This window comes from Stegodyphus dumicola, chromosome 2 (genome assembly GCF_044657685.1).
Source record: "Stegodyphus dumicola isolate Sdum_Otavi_A_Nest chromosome 2, ASM4465768v1".
Lineage (NCBI taxonomy): Eukaryota > Metazoa > Arthropoda > Arachnida > Araneae > Eresidae > Stegodyphus > Stegodyphus dumicola.
In genome coordinates this window covers 208824608-208847952 of record NC_140769.1, presented here as the reverse complement: position 1 = coordinate 208847952, position 23345 = coordinate 208824608, and the positions used below count along the sequence as shown (strand labels likewise).

The 23345-nt window shown below is 32.5% G+C and overlaps 1 protein-coding gene across 3 annotated transcripts in view; it reads right to left on the bottom strand.

The window, feature by feature from the left end:
- Positions 1-23345, bottom strand: part of LOC118205597 (ubiquitin C-terminal hydrolase 7-like) — a 166255-nt gene that overhangs the window by 116121 nt on the left and 26789 nt on the right. For all 3 annotated transcript variants that reach the window (XM_085811679.1, XM_085811676.1, XM_085811677.1), the window contains exons 6-11: positions 20455-20519; positions 13113-13201; positions 8512-8620; positions 8006-8136; positions 1851-1905; positions 1679-1759 (exon numbers count right to left, since the gene is read on the bottom strand). In XM_085811679.1, the coding sequence (XP_085667805.1) occupies positions 1679-1759; positions 1851-1905; positions 8006-8136; positions 8512-8620; positions 13113-13201; positions 20455-20519 (530 nt within the window). The remainder of the gene's footprint in view (positions 1-1678; positions 1760-1850; positions 1906-8005; positions 8137-8511; positions 8621-13112; positions 13202-20454; positions 20520-23345) is intronic.

The following is a 23345-nucleotide window of genomic DNA, read 5'->3' as shown; positions in this document are numbered from 1 at the left end:
TAAAAACCACTGAAACTTAAAATACAATAAGAATACATATGAAAATGATGTTTCTTGTTAAAATTAAAGGATTATTATGTCAATCATAATCCTTTAATTTAAAGAGGTTTGCGCATTCTGCATATCTTGGAACTAAGGGAGTTAAGGTAGTACAAAAGAGCCCAAAATAAATGACAAGAAATCATTTTAATAAAAACTAATGACCTTAAAATTGCTTTTTGGATGTGCTAAAACTAACAAAAAACATAGCAAAACTGACAATGACTAAACTATGTTAGAAGTTTTATGAAGTGATTATGTAAGAAGTTTAATGAGGATATGGCTCCTTGCCAAATGTTTAATGCAAGGAAAAGAAAGGCATGGCAAAGGATTCTTAATACCTTTTTCAATAAAGCTGTCATGTCTCCATGTCCCCACTATACCTTCAGTTGATCTGCTAATCAGTATGCTTCAAGTTTCTCTAATTTGCATTTCTAATTTACCACTTAACTCATCTGCCTTAGGGTTTTTTAAGGAGGAATTATTCGATTTCAAGTAGTAGTTTGTTACACACTTCAAGACTGTCCTGAAATAGTACACAGCAATGCCATTAACAGATGTACAACTCTCTTCACCTCAGCTGAACTGCAATGTCACTTCTTAACTGTTGTTTAGATATATCTTCTCTCTTCTTCAAATGTTCTTGATAGTAGAGTAAGCAACAGTCCTCTTGAATTCTCCCCTCTTCCCTTAAAAAAAAGTTCTCCCTCTAAGATTCCTTTTAAGTAAAGCCCGCAGTTCTTCAAGGATAACCACATTTTAGTATGTTCTCTATATCATATTCTTCAGTCACCACTGCTCAGGAAAAAATCTACTCTCCAGATCATTATGTTCTGGTACATCCTGGATATAGGCAGCACACATACTCATCCATGCTGAGCTGATTTTCTTTCAAGCAACTTGAGAGTTTCTCTATCAGTCTGATATCTTCAATAATTTTGAATTTATTCTTTCAGAATTTTATGTCAAGACATAAAAAAACAGTGGACTTTAAAGCACTCTACAAGTGGTCTTTTTTACAGTTTCCTGAAGTTAGAAATCAGCTGTATATCCATCTGCTGAAGTAGAGAAGGGACATGATAATTACTGACTTTACCCTCCAAGTTTTTTTAGATGGCTCGAGACATTATCAAGCAAATGCAGGCTTTAGAGACAAATTTTACTACATTCTGATGCAGAAAGAAAAAAGCTGTACTATCTATGCTTTAACAATTAACTGACTGATCCAAGATTTTTCATTTATTCTCCATGAGATAAGCAAACCCAATTTTAAAGTACTCCGTAATCTTTCGGGGTTTTTTAACCCTCTCAGTGCCATGACCGGCTTTATATAATCATGAAATTTTTTGTCACTTGGTATATATTAGCTTATAATTTATGATATTTTACTTTCTTACTTCTTTTAATGATATAAATGTCATCTTAATAAATCCAAGTTTATGAAAATAGAGACTAAAACTTAGCTAATACGGGCTCTTTAAATACAGGTATTCATGAAAGATCCAAAAATCTGAGCCGCTCAGAGTTAATTCTCTGAAATTCTCAAACTAGTAAAATTAAATCTGAGAAAAGATGAGAATTACAGAAATAATAAATGTGAAACTTATCAACTCCAATATATTTAATTAAAAAGATATACCGTCATTTTCCCTTCGAAAAGACGAGGTATCGTTCCTTCTACACAAGTACCTTTCATTTTGCTTTCCATGTTATCTAAAAGCTATAGAAATAATTTTTTTTTTAAAAATTGTAATTTTCTTTAATTATTAACAATTACATCAGAATCTGCCATAAAATGTTACTTTACTCACTACTCGACACAATTCTTGTACATCATGTTGCATGAAGGAATCGAGGGTTTCCCAGCTGTAAAAAATAAACAAAAAAGGAGCAATAAAATATTTTATAGAAAAAAGATACTAAATTACATAACCCAGTACTTTTAATATCTTGAAATTTTTTTTAATTTTATATCTCTTAGAAAAATTTCATTCTAATTCATAATAATTAAGAAATCTTATTTAATGCAATAAATAATCATTCACAAAAATACCCTTTCATCTTTCAGTAAATGGCAAGTTTGGCTGAGTTAAGCCAAGTATGCAAGTTTTGGTACTTACGTATTAATGCAACCGCCTTGGTATAGTTTGACAATTTTCTACACAGGAAAAGATAAAAGTTATTTATCCAGTGCAAACTGACATGACTTTTTTAAAGGCTTCTCAAACTACAAATATTTAATGTAAGTAGGCAAATATTATGAACACAACAAAAGAAAACACATTAGCCCTTTAAAATACAAATTTTAATTATTAAAGTAAGGATTTCATTACACAAAATTATTACAGAGACTATTCAAACTGATGAGAATGTTGATTTGAAAGGGGGAAGAATGTTATTGTTCTGAGATCTCGTTTAGGGTAAATAAGGCATGTAAGTCCATTCAAGGGAAAGAATGTAAACAAAATAACGTTCGCAAAAAGCAACTGAGTGGTCTTTTGTGTGGGAATAGCACCAGTCTATGCGCAATGACAAGGCCATCCAAACTATGTACAATGACCATCGTATGAAATATTTTATTTTTAGTGCACCTAAACGCCGCACCCGCTGAAAATTTAAGTTTTAAACACGTAAACACCGCAGCGTTTATTCCGGAAATTACGGTACCTAAAGAATGATTATAAACTGGTTGGTACATTCTGAAAATTTGGCAACTTCTACTCAAGGGATTGCGATAATACATACGTACCCACATAAGTTCTATGTCATTTTATATGCCATTTGAATTTTGAGACAAATTTTTTTACTTAATATACAGGCATAAAAGTGCAAGTTGGCAAAAAAAGCTGAACAACACGTAGACACAAAATTACACAAAAACTAAATGCGCACACGCAGCCTCCCAAAAAAAAAAAAAAAAAAACATTTTAATATAAAAAGTATTAAACATATACAATTAAACTAAAATAATACTTGTACTTACTATTTTGCTATTAATTTCATCTTCCACTTGTAAAAAAAAATATCAGTAAATCACCAAGGGATTGTAATGAATTAACCTTCTTTAAGATGCTCTTTATGTAACTTAATTTAACAGTTGATACATGAATACTGTACACAACATTACAACACACTAATATACATATTTATGTTATATATTACTGCCCATTTTCAGGCAATGACAAGTTTTAGAGATAAAAATATATATAGAACTGTTACTATAGCTTTCAATTGTCTTCACTTTTAGTTCAATAAACAGTACTTTATATAACAGCAGAAAAAATAGTCATGTGAGATAATATAGTTACAACATATAGTTAAAGGAGGAATATTAAAAATAACTATTTTGTCTCAGTCTCACTCGATCCTGATTAAAAATTTTTAGGGAAAAAGCCTTTTTTTTTTTTGCTACTTCTGCAGCCAACTTTTCTAATTTCCGTTTGCGAGCTAGTCCCAATTTCTTTTCAGCAGCTTTTATACAATCCATTGATGCTTTTTTATTTTCTTCTTTATTTTCTGCAATGTTTAATTGCTTTTTTTTTTTTTTTTTTTTTTTTAAGATTCTCGCTCTTCCTTCTTTTATCTCTAGTTCTTCTTTGTACAGTTTATGAGCATTCCTTAAATTTTTACATAGAGAAATAACATAACGATCTGCGAGAGAAATAACAATGATCTGCGCTCCGAATTGCAGTATGCCAGCTTACATACGCTAAAACTCGCACATGCTCTGGATAACATCAGTAGGGTATCCATATGTCTGACAGCACCGATCGCTGAAATTATTGAAGTCAGCTCTCGTTTGACAGTTGCTTGCTCTTTTTTGATTCGATATTCATACCCACTTACTTCCGCCATTCCACATCACATAAGCCTCACCTACTTCGCCTTGATGTGAAACAATGCATTTCGTAATCTCTGGCATGATGTAAAGTTTTCTTTACAAAGAAAAGAGGAAGAGAGAAAGCATGTCCTCCATTCACCCCCCCCACACACACACACACATTTGCCGGTCACGATTTCTCAACGGTTCTGCATCGATCTCAGAAATAGCACAGGTGACATTCAGAAAAGCGGAATTCCGCGAAAACGCGGGAAAACTTTCATGCCCGTAACATAATTTCTCAGCTTGTTACATAACTGTATACAAAGATTAAGATTTGAATACTATGGAACCTCAGATCAGAAACTAATAATCTCAGCAAAAAATGCCTCAGATGACGATGCTTTCAGTTATGAATACTCAAGCTGGCAACATGATTTTCAAAGGTGTTCTGAAGCTATATCTCCCAAATAATTAGCACTCGGGAATTTCTGGAAACATTTTGATATTTACCATTGCTTAACCCTCACTAGCAAAGCCTCGCAGCATATGCAGATCTAAAATTTCAGCCTAGAAGAAATTATCATCAGATCAAGTTATTGCACATCAATTATGGTACACTGCATGTAAAAAAAAAAAAAAAAAAAAAAAAGGGGGGGGGGACAGTACTATATCTTCCATTCTACTAGGCCGATTGACAAAATTCAAATTCTTTTTTCCTCTCTTGAAAGTGTGACTTGGGCTATATATTAGATTTATATATAGCATTGTTCTAATATAATTATTGAAAATTGAACTTTTTCTGAAATGGCATGCCAATGTTTTTCCCCATGTTTCAAATATACGACTAAAATTATACCTAAAGATTAAATTTTGTGAAATTTGGTGCGACATTTAGAGAGAAATTCAAAAATTTACCTTGCCATGCTTTGTTCAGTTTGTGCCCAGAATAATTCCCTTGGCGAACTTCTTAATATATGCCAACCTAATTTCCTTTTCCTTTTTACATTGTGCAGGAGTGGGGGAAAAAAGCCTCATCGTTCCTACTTTCAAGTAATTTTAACAAAGTGCCTAAACCACATTTAACGTTATCGCTTTCAACAAATACACCAAATTTCAAAATGCTCCAACATGTATATCTTAGGAAATTTTGAGTAAAAAGTCTAATTTTTTGCAGGAATGCTTAGAAATACATCTACTTTAAGACAGTGGTAATAATTTTATAGATTACAATTAAAAAAAAATTTCCAAAAAAACTTTAAATAATTCAAATTTAAAAAATAAATCATAAAAAATGGGCAAATTATTATTTGAACCTAAATTTCGAAATATGAAGGGAAAATCAAATAAGTTTAATAAGAGAGACTAATAAATATATACCAAATTCAATTAGCATTGAGGAGGATTTTTTAAAAAGTACTTGTGGTGCGATTTTTACAAAACTTGGCAGTGCGGCATAATTTGAGATGTAGAATCAAAATACGAAAAAAAATTGGCTTGTTACTTCAGAAACAGTCTGATTTTGTGTCAAAATACCTATTTTAGAACAATGCTATATATAAATATAATACATATCCTAAGTCGCACTTTCGAGACATGAAAAATGCAAACTGAATTTCATCAATTGGTCCAGTAGAATGGGAGATGTTGAACGAAGAAGTTAATAAAAAATCATAAAAATAAACTCAACAAAAAAGAACTAATCAATTTCAGAAGCAGCAACAAAACATGATTGCAGATGAAATACATTCCAAAGAGGAAGAAAGAAAAAAGGATCTGATTTCCTCTAATCTGTGAAATTTGGATAAAATGGGTTAACATGCAAAGTTTTCAAATAATAGTATTACCTCATAAAGAAGTAGCAATTTCCAGCATAAGCATGTTTAATAACAATGGCATGTCCCTTCTTTGGAAACATTTTAATATAAAGATTAACGACAAATCATACTGGGCAAACTTTGAAACAGAAGCTCGGTGAGTTCCAAACAGAGTTAACCATACTTACAGATAAGGAAAAGATAAACCAAGGACCTTACATGATTTTTTTATGAAAGGGATTGAATTGCCCAAACGACAGCATCTTCATCATTTTCCAATTACTCAGACCACTCTCCTTTATGCAGATACAGTAAAATTAAGTTTTTGCTTATTTTATTTGTTTAATAGTGTGCTTATCATTTTTGTTTTATATTTAATGATTTCCACTGGTTTTGGCTTATGAATTTATAAACCTTAAAAAAAAATTATATGCGGTCTAAATATAGACTAACACGTTTTACACTAATTCCTATGGATAAAATTGATTTGGTTTAAAAAGAAGCATTAGAAATGGATTAAATTAGTGAACTGAGATTTCGCTGCATAAATAACTAGAAAGGTGCCGTTTCCAACTTTGCAATGTTAGAAACAGGAAGCTTTGATTTTAATTTTGAATGATTTTAATTCACTTTAAATGAACTATTTGTAATTCAGTTCTGATGTCAAATATATTGATATTTAAGTGTATATTTAAAGTTTCATGTTCTTTGCTTCATTTCAATTTTAACATTTCTTATACTTTTACACAGAGAAAACCACAAGCAGGGGAAGAATTTAATTAAATTCAATATTTTTATTTGATTGAAAAGGCATTTAGCCCGAATTGGCTATTGATCTTGAAATGGGATTTTGTGTTGTCCACTATAATGCCTGTATCACTTTTCAAACTGTTGCCACCAGATATTATTGCCTGGTATAATTTTAAAGAAATTAAATAATGAAGAATTGAAATGCATTTATGTTTCTCACATTGTGAAAAAATGACAGTAACTAGGGCCATCAAATTTTGAATAACTTAGTCCTCCACCCACACATGTGCACCTGAAAGGCTAAATTTTAAATTTCGCATTTTTTAAAACTTTAATGAATTTCTGATTAACAAACTCAACGATCTGAAAGCAAGCTATGACAACACGGCACAAAATAAAACATTTTTATCTCTAGCATATTGGACTACATATTGGAAATTTTAAAGATATGCTGTTTTATATATTTGGTGATTTTGCTGTTGAATTTAATTTTATGTAGTGTGAAAAAAATCAGTATGCAACCACTTGAGAGATTCCTAAGGAATCAGACGTTAGTGCCATGTCCATTAGTTACATTATGCATTGTATAAACTTGATGTACAAGTTCAATCGCTGGGTGCTGCGTCAGCCGACTCAAGCAGATAAGAACAGATGTGTTTGGGCTTGCATTAATCTGCTCGAAGATTAACACAAGGATAAAAAGGATCGGATCGTAGATTTACTTCAACAATACAGGGTGAATAGAGCGCTTCTGTCTACACCCAGTGGCCCCGCTGACAGCGATGCAAAGCACAATTTGACTAAAAAAAACCATGCTTTATATCTGGTGGGATTGCCATGGTATTTTCAACAAAGAGTATCTGGAAAAAGGAAAACCCTCGACAGTAAGGTATAGAGTGTGATGCTAGTCCCTATTGGTGCTGCTATCAAAGAAAAACGTCGAACTGAGTTCTGGCGCAAAAAGGTAATGTTCCATCAAGATAATGCAAGACCACATATGTCCGCATTCACCAGCTGAACTCTGTACAGACTCGAATGAGATATTTTTCCACACCCACCATACAGCTCCAACATGCTCCTTTGGAATTTTACCTTATTTCACAACTACAGCTAGATCTTGCTGGTGTTATCTTCCATTCTGCACATGACGTCTGAAATAGGGTTGATCTGTTTTTCAAAGCGTGGCTACAACGTTTCTGGGCCGAACTAAAAATACTACTATCATATTTTTTTTCTAACTTTATAAAGAATGTTTTTCAGCAGAAAACTTTAGTTACAACCAGATATTTATTGCAGGGAAACAAATACTGGCTAAAAGTTAAAAAACAAGGAATTTGGTGATCTACTAAGCCATCGGAAACAAATGGGAGAGTTGGCAGCTAGGATAGGAGAAGAGAAGTGCTTTTCTTTTGGAGTAATATTTTCACACCATAACGGAAAATATTCACATATTTGAGAAATCAGATCATATTTTAAAATATGAATTTTAAAGTTAACAATATACACTTTTTAAGGTAAAAAAAAATCACTATATATTTAAGCATACATTAAATATTTAAAAACAACACATATTACTAACCCAAAAGATTTTGTTAACTTTTTTGTTCCAACAGGTTTGTCTGAAAACTGAAGTTCGTAGAAAACTCGTTGAAGTGCCAAAGCTACACTCCGGGATGAATCATCACTTTCAGTTGGTATCTGATAAACAGCCTTTTTTAGCCAAAGATAAAAATAAATCAATATTAAAAACATATCAGACTTTCATTTTCAGTAATCTTCTCAAAAGATTATTAAAATGTTTCAAGAAGAAAGAAAAGAAAGGTGAGCAATACATAAAATATTTGTAATAAAATATTTTGAGGAAATTGGCATGCAAAGCAACATGCCAATTTCCTCAAAATTAAGGCTATAATTGTTAGCTTACATTAACATTCTCAAAAATTAATTTTTTATAAATTTCTTACATTCTCTATATTTTTCAAAAATTAAAAACTGCTCAATTACAAATATTAAACTTTTTAAATTTGATGAAAATAACATAGAAGAGAAAAGGGGAAAAACTTATTAAAAGATGAATCAACATACTTTTCTTAGTTTATTTGTGAAGAACAAAGTTTGTAATAAGGAGTTCATATAACAAGTAGCACCCTGATTCTTTAAACCGACGTAACCTGTGTGTTTCTTAGAATCCCAGCTGAAAAACACACATAAATCTTAATATTCTCATTAAGTGAATGAGTGATGTTAAAAGATTACATACATTAGTTTTGAAAAGTTAAACTCAAAATATTAAAAGCAAAGATTTCATCAAAAACAGATGTGTCTTCCATTTCTGAAATTTAAGCTCTGACGTGATTTTTTACATGACTTAAAATTTATCAAAATTAATTACAATCAAATTTTGAAAATATTAGATTTCAAGTAACACTTACAAATCTTCAGCCTACTTACAGTGTCTCCCAAAAGTTCTTTAGGTACTTAGATTATTTCATCCATCATGAAATTGTTGCCAAGCAGCGTGATTTAAAGCCAGCAATGGTAAGGCTGAAGTCAAAATACACTCATAACAACTGTGCTTTCGTTTGATGTAACTTTGATCTATTCTCGATGAGTAGCATTTTGTTTTTACAAACAAGGACATAAATTTTATTTCAGTAAATTTTCCTTTCATTATGAATATATATATTAAAATTTGGGATAGCCTTTTACAGAACAGCAAGCAGTGGTTTCTCTCGTAAGATATGAGGATCTACCATAAAAAAGGATGCATTAATGGACGTGATATTGTCAGCTGAATATGGCTGATAAAACAAAAGAATAACAGATTGGGACCTGCAGGAAGTTTGTGCTAAACAAAATCGTAGGAACTAACAAAATGGTATAAATCGACAAAAAGCCATTTTACAAAGTGCTAAGATGATGTGGGTCAAATACTTCCACAGCAATGGCTATTTGGTGTATTGTGCCGAAAAACTAATGTTTCAGTAAGTTTCAGAAAGGAACACGACTCAGAGTTCCGAAGAACAACTGTTGCAACTTTGGTGGGATCTCTACCAATTTTGATTCCACAATAACCAACTTTCATGGTCAAAGAGATAATAGCCAATTACGTAGCATATTTGGAAACTAAGTACCATTTCATTCTAGCGCCGTCACAGCGCTGTGGTAGGCGTCCCGCGCATGCGCACTAGTTTTTCTTGTTCACTGACTTTCAATTGTTGCCATTTTGGTTGCTCTATGTTGTGTTTTCAGTTTGCTATGTACATTCAAAATGTTTAAGACAATTAGTTCTCCCGCTGACTGTGAGATTCGTGCCGTGATTAAATTTTTGAACGCGAGGAATGTTAAACCGGTCGAAATTTATCGTCAAGTGACAGAAGTTTACGGTGAATACGCGATAAGTGATGGAATGGTGAGAAAGTGGGTAAGAATGTTTAATGCAGGTCGAACAAATGTCCACGACGAGGCTCGGAGTGATCGGCCTTCTGTTGTCACCGATGATTTGGTAAGGAAAGTTGATGGAGCAATTCATGAGAACAGCAGCTTCACTATGACAACTCTTTCAGAGGCATTTCCACAAATTTCACGTACTGTTTTGTTCGAAATTGTGTCTGACCGCTTGAATTATCGCAAACTGTGTTCCCGATGGGTTCCAAAAATGCTCACTGATGTTCACAAAACAAAGCAACTTGGTAGTGCCCTGACATTTCTCACGCGGTACAGTGATGAGGGAGAAAACTTTTTAAACCAAATTGTGACAGGTGATTAAACTTGGGTGTGTTATTTCACACCAGAATCGAAACAACAATCGATGGAGTGGAAACACACTCGTTCTCCGAAAAAACAAAAGTTCAAAGTGACAATGTCATCACAAAAAATCATGCGCACTGTCTTCTGGGATAGGAAAGGTGTTTTGCTTACTGAATTTCTTCCCAGAGGTGAAACCATTAATGCGGCACGATATTGTGAGACTTTAACAAAACTAAGGCGTGCCATTCAAAACAAACGAAGAGGAATGCTCAGTAAAGGAATTGTGTTGCTCCGTGACATTGCTCGGCCCCAAACTGCTGGTGTCACTCAATCGTTAATTCGACAATTTCATTGGGAGCAGTTAGATCACCCGCCATACAGCCCGGACTTGGCGCCATCCGACTATCACTTGTTCCTGCACATGAAGCGCGAGCTTGGTGGCAAGCGCTTTGGATCTGACAATGACACGAAAAATGCTGTTGAGTCGTGGTTATCGAAACTGGCGGGAAGTTTCTTTGACGATGGTATACAAAAACTGGTCACCCGCTATGACAAGTGTTTGATCATTGGCGGAAACTATATTGAAAAATAGTTTAAGACATGTAATTTAATTTAAAAATAAAATTGGATTCGAAAAAATTGTTTTACTTAAAAAAAAAAACAGTACTTAGTTTCCGAATATAAATCTCATACTTTTTTTTTTCAACACTTTAATCAGAAAATAATCTATCTCTGCTTTTCAACAGAAAAAAATAAATAAAGATTTTTATGGTACAAAAATAATGCAAGATGTCCAAAAATTATTAACTAAATTATAAATCATAATATCTTCACCAGGAATGATTTCAGAAGTTTAATCGCACTTTTGATGAATTCAAACTCCACAAGACTAATCTTAACTGCATGATTAGCCCTTTTTTCACAGTTAACAGCTGTTTCATCAAATATCTATCTTCATATCACTTTTTCTTAACACCTTAAGGATCATATAATTTTCACACAAACAGTAAGTGCCTATATTTTTATTCAAGAAAACTGTTTAAAAACAAGTGTATGAACAATGTATGTTCACTTTTAACATTTTAAAAAGGTTTTTAGCTTAATCAAGAAAATGCGTAGAATAAGAATCAGAAATTCTTCCAGGTACACTTTCAATTTTTCTGCTGCCAAAATTATTCAAAAAACTTCTTCCATTGGAGAAGTGGATTTTCTAGAGGCATTTCACATTTAAAAAAATCTTTCTGTTCTAGTCAACGATGCTAATTCCAATCCATCTTTACCGTCGGCCTTTAAAGAAATTATCTTTTAGTTCTGGTTTCATCAACAGATGGCACTACTAGCTTATTTCTGTCCAGGCTTTTTTATCTTATCATTATATACTATCTCGTTCATTTGCGCTTTTGCAGATGACGATGGTGGTTCGGTAAAACCATTAAAACTAGTCCTGTGAAAATTTGAAAATATAACGCCGATTTTTGTTGTTCGACTTCTGAATTAGTATTTGTCCGGCATGTTATTGTGTCTTAATTACTATTTTAAAGAGTTAATAAGAATTCATAAAACAGAAATCATAAAGTAAGATTTCTTTCAAGATGCTATCCACCATCAGTTCATTATGAAACAATATTTTGAGGGATGAGAATGTTTAGGTAATTTTAAAATATTTAAAATCTTCATTTTAAAAAATGAATTTATTATATTGAGGTTTTCTATAAAGCAATAACTGTAGTGCTTTGATACATCTTTTATTGAAATTCAGCATTAACATTTCAAGCCTACTTTATTCCAGAAGATAAATTATAAACTCGTTAGCAAGAACGATATATAACTGATCAGTCTCCATTTTCAATTTTAAATGAAACATACGTATGTTACTAAGGATCTATAAAGCAATAACTATTGCCTTTATAAATCTTTTGTTGAAATTCAGCATTAACATTTTAAGTCAACTTTATTCCAGAAGATAAAATATGAAACTCATTAGCAAGAATGATATAAAACTGATCTGTCTCCATTTTCAATTTTAAATGAAACGTATGTATGTAACTAAAGTTCCATAAAGCAACAACTGTAGTGCTTTCATACATATTTTGTTGAAATTCAGCATTAACATTTCAAGCCAACTTTATTCCAAAATAAAATATATTAGCAAGAATGATATAAAATTGAACTGTCTCCATTTTCAATAAAACATGTATGTGGCAATGGGAAAAAACGCAGCAATATGAAAGTTACATGTAAGCCTATTATGCATTTATCTCGAATGACACCACCACTTTACAGAAATCAAAAGTTATCTTTCATTTAATAAAAGTACTAAGTTTGAAATCCTGAACTGTCATGACTTCAGTGATTTTGGAAATTCTAAGTGAAATTCAGATTCAAACAGTGCAGCTGCACCAGGTGTCATAATTAAGAGACGACAAAAATTTTAGAATTTAGAGGAGCACCTAGCTGCAAAGATTGAAGATGGCTGAATTTTTATAATTTTAGAAGTAATGGGCAGCAGAATGTGCCGAGGAGAAAAAAGTACATAATGGCAGCCCTGCCTCATTAACAGCCACTAAAGAGCCTAAAATATCCTGACCAACATTCAAAGATGCCTCAATGGTATATTCGCTGTTCCTAGATTTTAAAAGGGGAGGCCTTTCTTATTTATTAATTTATTGACTGGTGATACAGATATTAAAATATTCTAGTTATTGAATGTCTAGAGTTTAGACTCTGTATTCTACTTCATGTAGACCTACAGAAAGATTGTTGAGTATCTGAGCAATGAAAAATTTAATTTCTACTCCATGTCATAAGAATTAAATTTAGCAAATGTTTATTGCAAAATAATATTATTTCTTACAGAAATTTACATGCTATAAAAATTCCTTTCCTTGTCTATAATAATGCTTTACCACTGAAAAAAAGAAATGGGCAATATTTACCTCACACCATGAGGAGCATCTGCAGTAACACTAACTTCTAATATGATAGAATCATCTTTGATGTAACCTTTTTCAGGATCCAAAACTTCCTAAACAATTCAAAACAAAAAGAATGTAAATTAGGATGATATAAATTTACTTTCTATTAACACAAAGAAAATTTTTCCTTGTCGATTCCCACATACATTATTACGCCAAAAGGACTTCCCCCCCTTATGTTTTGTGTGTTACCTTTATTTATTAAATATCACGTTCTTTGCACTTTAAACCATAAAATTCAATTCAATAGCAATATCGCAAAATAATTTTTAAATGAGCATACCTAGCATTTCCCATACACAGTCTCACGCGTTGGCGATAAAACGATACGAATTATGATTTTTTGTGGAATAATAAATGGGGTTCTTTTTGTCAAGAAAAAATGTTTCACTATCATTTGAGATATTATGAAATATCTAAGGTTTGACTCAAAGTCAACTGGACTCCTCATTTAGAAAGTGACAAGTTTGCACTTTTTTCAGATATTTGAAATAAAATTATACAAAACTGTGCTATTTCCTATTAAGCAACAGAAAATCTAGTTGTAGATGAGCAGTTATTTCCATCCAAAATCAGGTGTAAGTTTATACAGCATATGCCAAATAAAACGGATAAATCTAATATATAATTCTGTATGCTAGTCGATGTAGACTTGAAGTTTATGTGCAATGCTTTTTCATATCTTCGAAAAGATATATAAAGAAGTGAAACTGAAAGTTTCCTGAAAATGTAGTAATGTGTCCTCTAAGCTCTCATCATTAATTCAGGTAGAAATTTGACTACGGAAAATTATTAAGACATAAAATGAAAAACAAAAGTTCTGTGGGCACAGTAAAGAAGACATCAAAAAAAGAAATTCCGCATGAAAGTAAGGAAATCACAAACTCGGCTATTTGAAGCAGTTTTGCTAAAGAATGATGAAAGTACAATGATGGTCTATCAGGGTTAAAGGAATAAAAATGCCCTACCTTATATCTGATGTGCACTGCGCAAAAAAAAAAAAGAAAAGTAAAATGACAGTTCTATACCTCCCTTTCTACTGGACAGATTGATAATATGCAACTTGCGTTTTTCATGTCTCGAAAGTGTGACTTAGGATACGCATTAGATTTATATATACAGAGTCCAACCTGCAGCAAAACGTGTCAGTAGTCAACATGCGAATGAAATTTTTACAACTTTGAAAATGCGCTTTTAATGTTCGTTGTAATTAACCATCAATTAATTAATTAATCATTAATTTTAATCAATTTTATTACATTTAAAATCCACATACGTATAAAACTGAATAATTAAAAATATCTTGTAAATTATATGCATATTTGATTAGAAATTTTCATTTAACTCCTCAAGCATGTAAATCACTAAATCTACTACTAATTTTTGAGTAAAGCAAGTATTTTAAATCACTACTAATCATAGAAAAAAATCAGAATCCATATATCATATATCTTTATTCTGGATTTGATTTCCACAGGAAAATAAAATTTTAAGAAATTTATATAACCAAGAATAATACATATAAATATTAAACAAATAATTTATGAATGCAAAGATTTATACGTAGCATGCTTAGCAAGCTTAAGTTCTGATTTTAAGAATTTTTTTTAATAACACAGTTGCCTGCATATTTATTTTTTTAATCAAAACTGCTTCAAGAGTTTTAGGACCCGAATTTGGTCTAAATTCCATCTCTCTCTCCCCCCTTTTTTAAATTCTTTTGCTAGCTTCATTTGAATGAGTTATTATTAATACAGCAAGCATTATAATAGGCAATACTTTGTATTTACTACACCCATTCATATTTTTTAATTTGGCAATTTCTCCCCATGCTATATCAACAATCTACAATTTCTTTCAAATCATCTACTTGAGACATGGAAAATTCAATTTCTACTTGATTATGATATTTTTCATCAATAATGGATGAAAAAGTATTCATCATGTAAAGAACAGATGAAAATGAAACTTCAGTCCTGCAGTTGAAGTCAGCAACTTCAGCATGTTTTAGAAATGGATCACTTAGTGAAAATTTATCTATTATATATGAACATGCAGTTACAAAAAAAGCTTGCACAGAATTGAAAAATGATTTCACTTCACTTTCATTCAACTTGGCATTTTTTAAATATAGTCTTGTTTCCGCACCAATCACTAAATTTTCATTTTCTTTTTGTTTACTACACTTTTGAAATGAAAGAAATGTTAGAGTAAAATCTTCTTTAGAAATTACTGATGGTTTTACAAATCTAACAAATAAATTCATTAAAAGTTCAACAAGTTCTCTTTTCAATTTATGTATATAAGGAGCTTGTTGTTGCAAATTAATATTTACTGTTATAAACAAAGGCAAAGTATTTTTAAAAAATAATAAGTACAATTTAGTGGTAGGTGATTGTAACATTTTTTTAATGTTTTGCAATCTCTTTCCTTCATTCTCACTGTTATCTGTTATCACTGTTATCCATTAGGTGTAACATGTCAGAAATGTACCCATCTGCGTTCAAATTACCGTCGATCTGAACTAGAGATGTGCATGTCATGTACCCAATGGCTGCCCAAACTATCACAAAAGTTGCAGGGCACCTATGCCGATATCGAATACAAGCAGGTGACGTGCGGTCTCCTCGGACACTCCACACAAGTATACGGCCTATCAAAATATGCACGTAGAACTGGGACTCGTTTGAAAAGGCAACATTGTGCCACTCTTGTACCCAGCTTTGACGTCTGGCGTATCAGAGTCGCCATCTCTCTGTATGCTGCATTGTCAGGGAAAGCCGAAGAAATTGTCACCCTGCTGATAGTCCACGCTGCTGCAAATGTCGACGCACCTTATAAGCTTATACTGAGCGTGCTGCAAGCATGCCCATTTCCTAAATAATGCTCCGTGATGTGGTCGTACAGTTTTGCAGGCTGACCTCACAATACGTCTGTCCTCTCTGGCGTTAGTGATGGAAGGGCGTTGAAATCCTGCATGCCGTTCAGTATGACCCTCAGCAATTCATCGATTCCATATTTGCATGACAGTGGTTGGGTGTCGAGCAGTGCGACCGGCGACATCACAGAACGATAATCTAAACTTTCGATTGGCAACAATCCTGCCTCTATTGAATTTTGGAACTTTCTGGTAAGCATTTCCTCTTCTTGTTCGAGGCATAACACGATATCATGAGCAAACTCCAACCTTACAAAGCACTTTCTAAATGAGAAATCCACTATGCAATTTTTCTTTTATGCAGTGCTACAGATGTCGTTTCTCCCTCCTGTGTCATCTATATACTCTGAAATATTAATTATTTGCATATGCCAACCTCTTCTTCCTTTCATGTGACTTTGACGTTCGTCAGATCATTCCTTCCTGGTGTTGCAATTTTAATGGCCAGCAGCGTAGATTCTAACAGCGACAACCATCTCTTATATCAGTATTTCAAAATTTTATGAGATTTTGCATTCTGTCCCAAAATTTGTTGAGCAACTTTTTTGAAAATTTGAAGCTGTACTTTTGTTTTAAACTTTTCATCAAATAAATATATATATATCTATTAACATTTTGATTTCTGAGGCAATTAATTTTTCAGTAGCCTTTTTTGCAGCTATATGCAAGACGTGGCATGGACACCTCGGATGATTATATTGGTTTATGCATTCTGATAAATTATGCTACATTTTTAAACATTCTAATCATATTACTAGCATTATCTGAAGAATGATAAGCAATTTTTATATTCTAAACCTTTGCTTTTAAAGTTTTCATTTATACATTTAAAAATACCTTATCTGGTATTATTTGTGGATTCTAAAATAGACGGTTCACAGACGATTCACTATTTCTCATTCAATTCAGTTCTTACTTCCCACCAAGACAAAAATACATAAAAACTCAAAATATCTATATTAAAAATTACGAAGTAATCTTAAACACTTATTTTCTCTAATAAATTCCAGAATGGATTAAGCATGATTTAATTCGCAGTAATAAAAGAAGGCTCTATCTTTGTTGTTGCGAAGCATAGTCTCTAGATTGGCAACAAATTTACTATACTGCTGTTTCAAACTTAAACACATATGTCTGCCATGTTATTTAAAAATTAGGCTTAAATGCACTTAAACAGCTTTTAAATTGTTGATAACTGTACAAATATTGCTTGCAGATTTACTACGGGCACAAAAACCTTAACCGGAAGAAAAGAACAACATAGCTCAATCATTTTTAAAGCAAAAAATGCACACTTTACAAACATATAAGAGTAAAGAAATTGAGATCACTGAGCCGGGTAACAGAATGGATATAAATAGATACATAGATTTATACACGTTTGGTGTGGCCGATTGCAACCAAAATACAAGGTGCACATCTACATTTTATAACAGTCCTATATACAAAATTTCCAACGTTCTGATGCTACTAGTTTTCAAGTTATGCGAAATATGTATGTACGTAGAATGCATTTTAAAGCAGTTTTATAATTTTTTTGGAGGAAAAGAGTCTTCTATTCTATCCTTACGTACAGATGTCACACAAAAACATCGTTAAATTGCATTCAATAGTGGTCAAAATGGATATTTTCGTTGAAATATGCTGCCTGAAAATTTTCACGATTACATTACTTCCTTTTTACTTCGTACAAGGAAATAAAAAGAAAAGAAAATTTTGCATATAAAAATTATTCGAGATCCTTAACATGCTCTTAAACATTACACTTACCTGATGAAATATATCTGGCCTAAATTTAATCATTTACTATGTCATCAAGTCTAATTACGAATAACAGCCATCTGATTTTAAACAGTATTTTTCAAAACAATCATGATTTCCCACTGTCAAAATAATACCCTATACACTCACGTAATGTCAGCCCTTTTTTGACTAAAATTACATTACTAAAATGCAGGTGCGGACATCAGATGGGTAGTTCAAATGTCACACTTTTTCTCATTAGTAATTTTGGGTGTAAAATTCATTTCAAACAGCTTAGTTTTAAATGGAAGAAAATGGCATAAGTAATAAAAGTATCAAATTTAAAGTTGTTTAATAGCTACTTAAAATTAACAAACTCACTTTCTCCCATACACATATATAATATAAATTACCCAATTTACTTTATCAACACTCTCCATGTATTAGTTTGCACAGAAGCACAATATAGAGGCACAAATTAACCAATACTTGCAATTTTAATATTTACTTTTACACAAATATGCATTGGTTCTTTTAATATTTGTTCACATTATTTTTAAAAAAGTCTGTTCTGACAAGTTTATATGAAAATTTTGGTTGTTATGTCTGCGTGTGTGAAAGTAAAATCTTTCTGCTGCAAACAGCATCATAAAAATACACAAGACGGAAGCATAGGCACTGTAGTGGAGAATCAGTGGGCGGTATTATTTCTAATTTCAAGCTACTGCAAGAAATAAATAAATAAAAAAAAAAAAAAAAGCATTGTGAATATTACTCAGTATACAAGTGCAAATAAATTAATCAGTAAACACTTTTTTATCTCACCTTTATTTCGTCCTTGCAAATCATTTCCAATTGCATCAGCACACACTAATTGTTAACACAAAGCGTACACATTAAATATTAAAATTCAGATTTTTTAAAACTTTTACAGTTAAAAACAGTTTTTAAAAACTTATGATGAACAATTTTCAACACACATGTAGTACCAGTACTTTTGTTCTTTTTCCACAAATTAGTTATCATTGTCATCTCTTTCTTCAGTCACATTTTCCTCATTTTCTTCATTCACATCATCTTTCTTGTTTTCCTCATTCATGTTATCCTTCCAAAGTTCATCTTCTGTTCCATCCAAAGTATTTGATATATTAGTTACTTTAAAACTTTTCACAATCACATCATCAGATATGCTTATCCACGCACACACTTCCGAGATGTATGCCCTTCTCGGATTTCCAGCTGCTGTGGTCCCCCTTTTCTCGAAAGTCATCCAATTACAGTAGCACTGTTTGAATGCCATTTTTAATGGATTGCATATGCAAACATCAAGTGGCTGAAGAATGGAAGCTAGACCTCCTAGAATCACAGCAAGATCAGTCTTTGAGGTTTCAAAATTTTGTTTCACTGCGTCTGCGAGATGCCCTTTTGAAACTGCCCAGAATGAGAAGAGAAAGTAGCTGCAACAGAGCTCCAGGTCATTTATACTACACACTCTGAAGCCAGTCCTGAACAAAACTGTCATCCATCTACCCTCTTGAACTTGTATCACAATTCCTGGTAGCAGTTTTTCTTTCGGCAATGTTTTCGCTTAAAAACCACATATGGCGGAAGTTTTTTTGCCATTGGCAACAACTGCTAACATAATACATGCTCTTGGTTTTTCATATCTGCATATGCCTATTGATTTTACACCATGTTTATTTACAGTACAAGTGTCTGGAGCATAAAAATAAACTGTCTTCTGATCGGCATTCACAATTTGTGATATTAAATAATGATTTGCTTTGTGCTTCGCGATAATAAAGCGATGACAGGACATCAACTTATCTTAACATATGCAACTACTTTTTATTCTAAGTTCGGAAACTTGTGTTTCGATCCCAAAAACACACGTCTTGTTTTGTTCGCTGCCGCCAGCTGATCACGCTGTTTGCTCCAATTGCGCACACACTTTTTGTCCGCCTCATAGACCCTTGCTGCTGCTCTTTTTCCATTTTCCTGCACAAATTCTACGACTTTCAATTTAAAGGCCACAATATAGCTGTTGTATTTTCCCATTTCAAACCCGCTATTTGCTAACTACCACGAATTCCAAATGATACTATGAATGAAAACAGAAAGCTTGAAATATGCGAATGCTTGAAGGAAGAAGGAGGGGAAAGTAATTTCATTAAAAAACAGCATGTCCTGAAAGCCAGTGTGGTGAAAACCTGTTTGGACTGCCTGCATTTATTATCGCGTCTGCCATTTGGATTGCTGGCGCCGATGTTATTACTGAATAACAGCTGCACCAGAATGCAAGGAAAGTCTCTGCTTTCCATCCTGGCACCAACCAAAGACAAAACAAATGCATTTTCTTTCTTTAAAGATGTTTACTGACTAATGTTATCGACTGAAGGAAAAAGGAAATATTAAAAAAATATATTTTAAAGTAAGAAATTCTTTAGTTTATGGGGGGCGTACATTGTACAGGTCACCTTTTTTTACATAAATTCTATATATAAAGTTCAGGTGCACACATTACATGAGCACGGACATTACACAAGCATATATGGTACAAGCATATCAAAACAGGTAAAAATGTCCCAATTTTTTATTACTGATAGCAATAAGCATACTTACATTCCATGACATAAAATGGCTAAATCCCCAATCATTTTCTTTACTATAAAACAAGTGTTGAATTTCTGAAATATTGAAGAATAATTAAAATTGGCACCTATATACAACTGGATACACAAAATGTAAGAACTCTGTTATATGCAATGATATTGGTTCGTAACTAATTTATTCGGTAGAAATTATTTTATGATGCTAGAAATAAAGAATGCAAAAATCAAAAATATTGCTGCACTGAAACAAATCAGCATATTTAGTCAAAAACCGATACCAAGCAATGAAACTATTTATAACCAAGAGAAATCACGCTAATTAGAGCTGTATTATGCATATTTACAAAAATTTGGATTTATTACGAATCTAAAATAATTCAGTACTTTAAGGGGGAAATGCTTTGCAGAAAACACCAAATTTGCTATGAACACAGCTTAGTTTTTATAACTAGTAATCAAGCTTCTATTTCTGATTTCATTCACATCTAATCAAATTTGGAGCACAATTTGTACACAAATATACACATGCCATATTTCCTCATGTATTTTTCCCCTTTTTAATTTATTTTATCATCTGAAAATTAAGAGACTAAAATTATGCAAGTAATCTAATTCCTAAAAAAAGCGACGACAGTAAGAGCATAAATGAAAAACAGTCATGGATAAGCCACTGCTGTCACAACATTATTTCTTTAAAAGAAACCTACATTCCAATAAGAATACATATTAATACAAACATTACAATATTTGATGGATAATGAGCCAACATATGATGCTAACTGAGCCACATTCATTTCAGTTATCTTGTAAAGATCACAATTCTCTCGGTCACCTTAAATGAAAGTCTTGACTGCAATTCCAAAGAGGAAGGAATGGAGGGGAATAAACAAAAGATTCCAATTTCAAAAGATCAAACAGGTCAGCAGTAGATAAGGCTACAATGAGCTGGAACACAAATAACAGAAGTAAAATGAAATTCAATTTTTGGAAATTTTCTTAAATAAGAGAACACCGACCATGTTTGGGTAGCTTAATGAAAAATCTGCACAAAATACATTTCAAGTAAAAAATGAAAGAGAAAATAAATGGATAAAATGCTAATGCAAAAATGCAAATAAAAGTTGAACACACTGAATAAAAATAATCAAGTGAATATATTTTACCAATTTAGCTAGTCCTCAGACAGAAAAACTATGTACGATACAAAAAGATGATGATTGTGCTTTCCCCCCCCCCTCCTTAAATTCAAAACCTAGCCCTAAAAAGATACGAGCAAAACATATGAGGAAAACACTGTGTGTGCGTTTGGTGATTCCAAACTAACAGTACCAACTTTGAGGGGAGTTATAAAACAAAGATACAAATAATATTCACATAGGAAATTTAAGCCACGATCCATTTACTTAGTCATAAAGATAGGGTCACTTCAACTGAAGCAATATATTTACAAGAACTGTTCAACTTTCCGTCCACCAACATCGATACATGCTTGACAGCGTCAGTAGAGCAATGGCCTTCCCTGGCACAAAGATGCCAGGTGGTGGTGGTGGTGGTTGAGTTAATGGCGCATAACCAGAAAGGTTATGTGCACCAAACACATGGTGGTTTATAAAAAGACAGATAAACTTTATAAAATAACAATTAGCTAAGTCATAAAATCTACATGAAATAATAAAATGGTGAACATTAAAAGGAGTAGGTATTAAAACTCAGCAAATGATATGTAACAAGAGATGAAACACATTAAAATTACTTAAATTAAATAACAGAAACCTGTTTCTTTTAGGTATAGAAATAAATTATTATTGGCCTCTTTCCCGATTAAACAGTCATAAGGGAAGTCACACTCGTTAAAATGCTTTAGTCTTAGTCTATAATTCGGACACTCTATTAAAAAACGACGGACAGATAAAATGCTATCACAGTAGGGACAAATTGGCTCACTCTCTGCTTTGAGAAGATAACTGTGCGTGATTCTGGAGTGGCCAGAATCACGCACAATTATCGAATACGAGTCAAAAGTACTTCTTCCCTTCGGTTTAGAGTACTTTCCCAAAATTGCACTCTAGGCTTCACATTTCTTAGCTTATTATTTAATTGTGCATCCCACATTTCTTTCCATTTTTCTAAAATTTTCTGCTTGATGGTTTGGCTGATATCTCTGAGAGGAATGAGTGGTTTAGATTCCTCGACAGCAGCTTTGGGCTGTGATACCTGCCAACTCATTACCTTTTATTCCTACGTGTCTAGGAATCCAGCAGTAAAGAATTTCGAATCCACGATTACTTAGGATTTTATTAAACTTTAAAATTTCAACTATTTCTGCGGATTCTGTGTGTCAGAGAATGTTTCTAAAGCCTTCAGAGCACTGAATGAGTCAGAATAGATAATAAACCTTCTTCGGCAACACCTAGATATAGATAAAAGGGCATAATAAATATCAGTCAGTTCAGATGTCAGGACTGAACAATTAAGATTAAGTTGTCTTCCCACCATATGATTTTCAATTACGAAAGACATTCCAACATGACCGATTGCTTTCGATTCATCTGTATATACAGGTATATAATTAATGTAAATTTGTCTATGTTCTGAGAAAAGTTGTTGGTATATGATCTCATTAGTACTTTTTTAACCAGATGGACGAAAATATCAAGAAAGCAAATTTGTACATTTTCCCAAGGTGGTATTTCAAAATGCTTTACTAGCTGGATGTTTAAGTCAGGCATGGAATATTTCTCAATTAATGAATGAACTTGTAAAGAGAAGGTAGGAATACAGGAGGGTTGTGCTTCAAATAAGAGGTCACTGTCATCAAGCAGAATTTTACAGATTGGTTGAGTTGTGATAAGATAGTGAAATAATAATGAAGAGACAAATGCTCGCGTCTTAGCTGGAGTG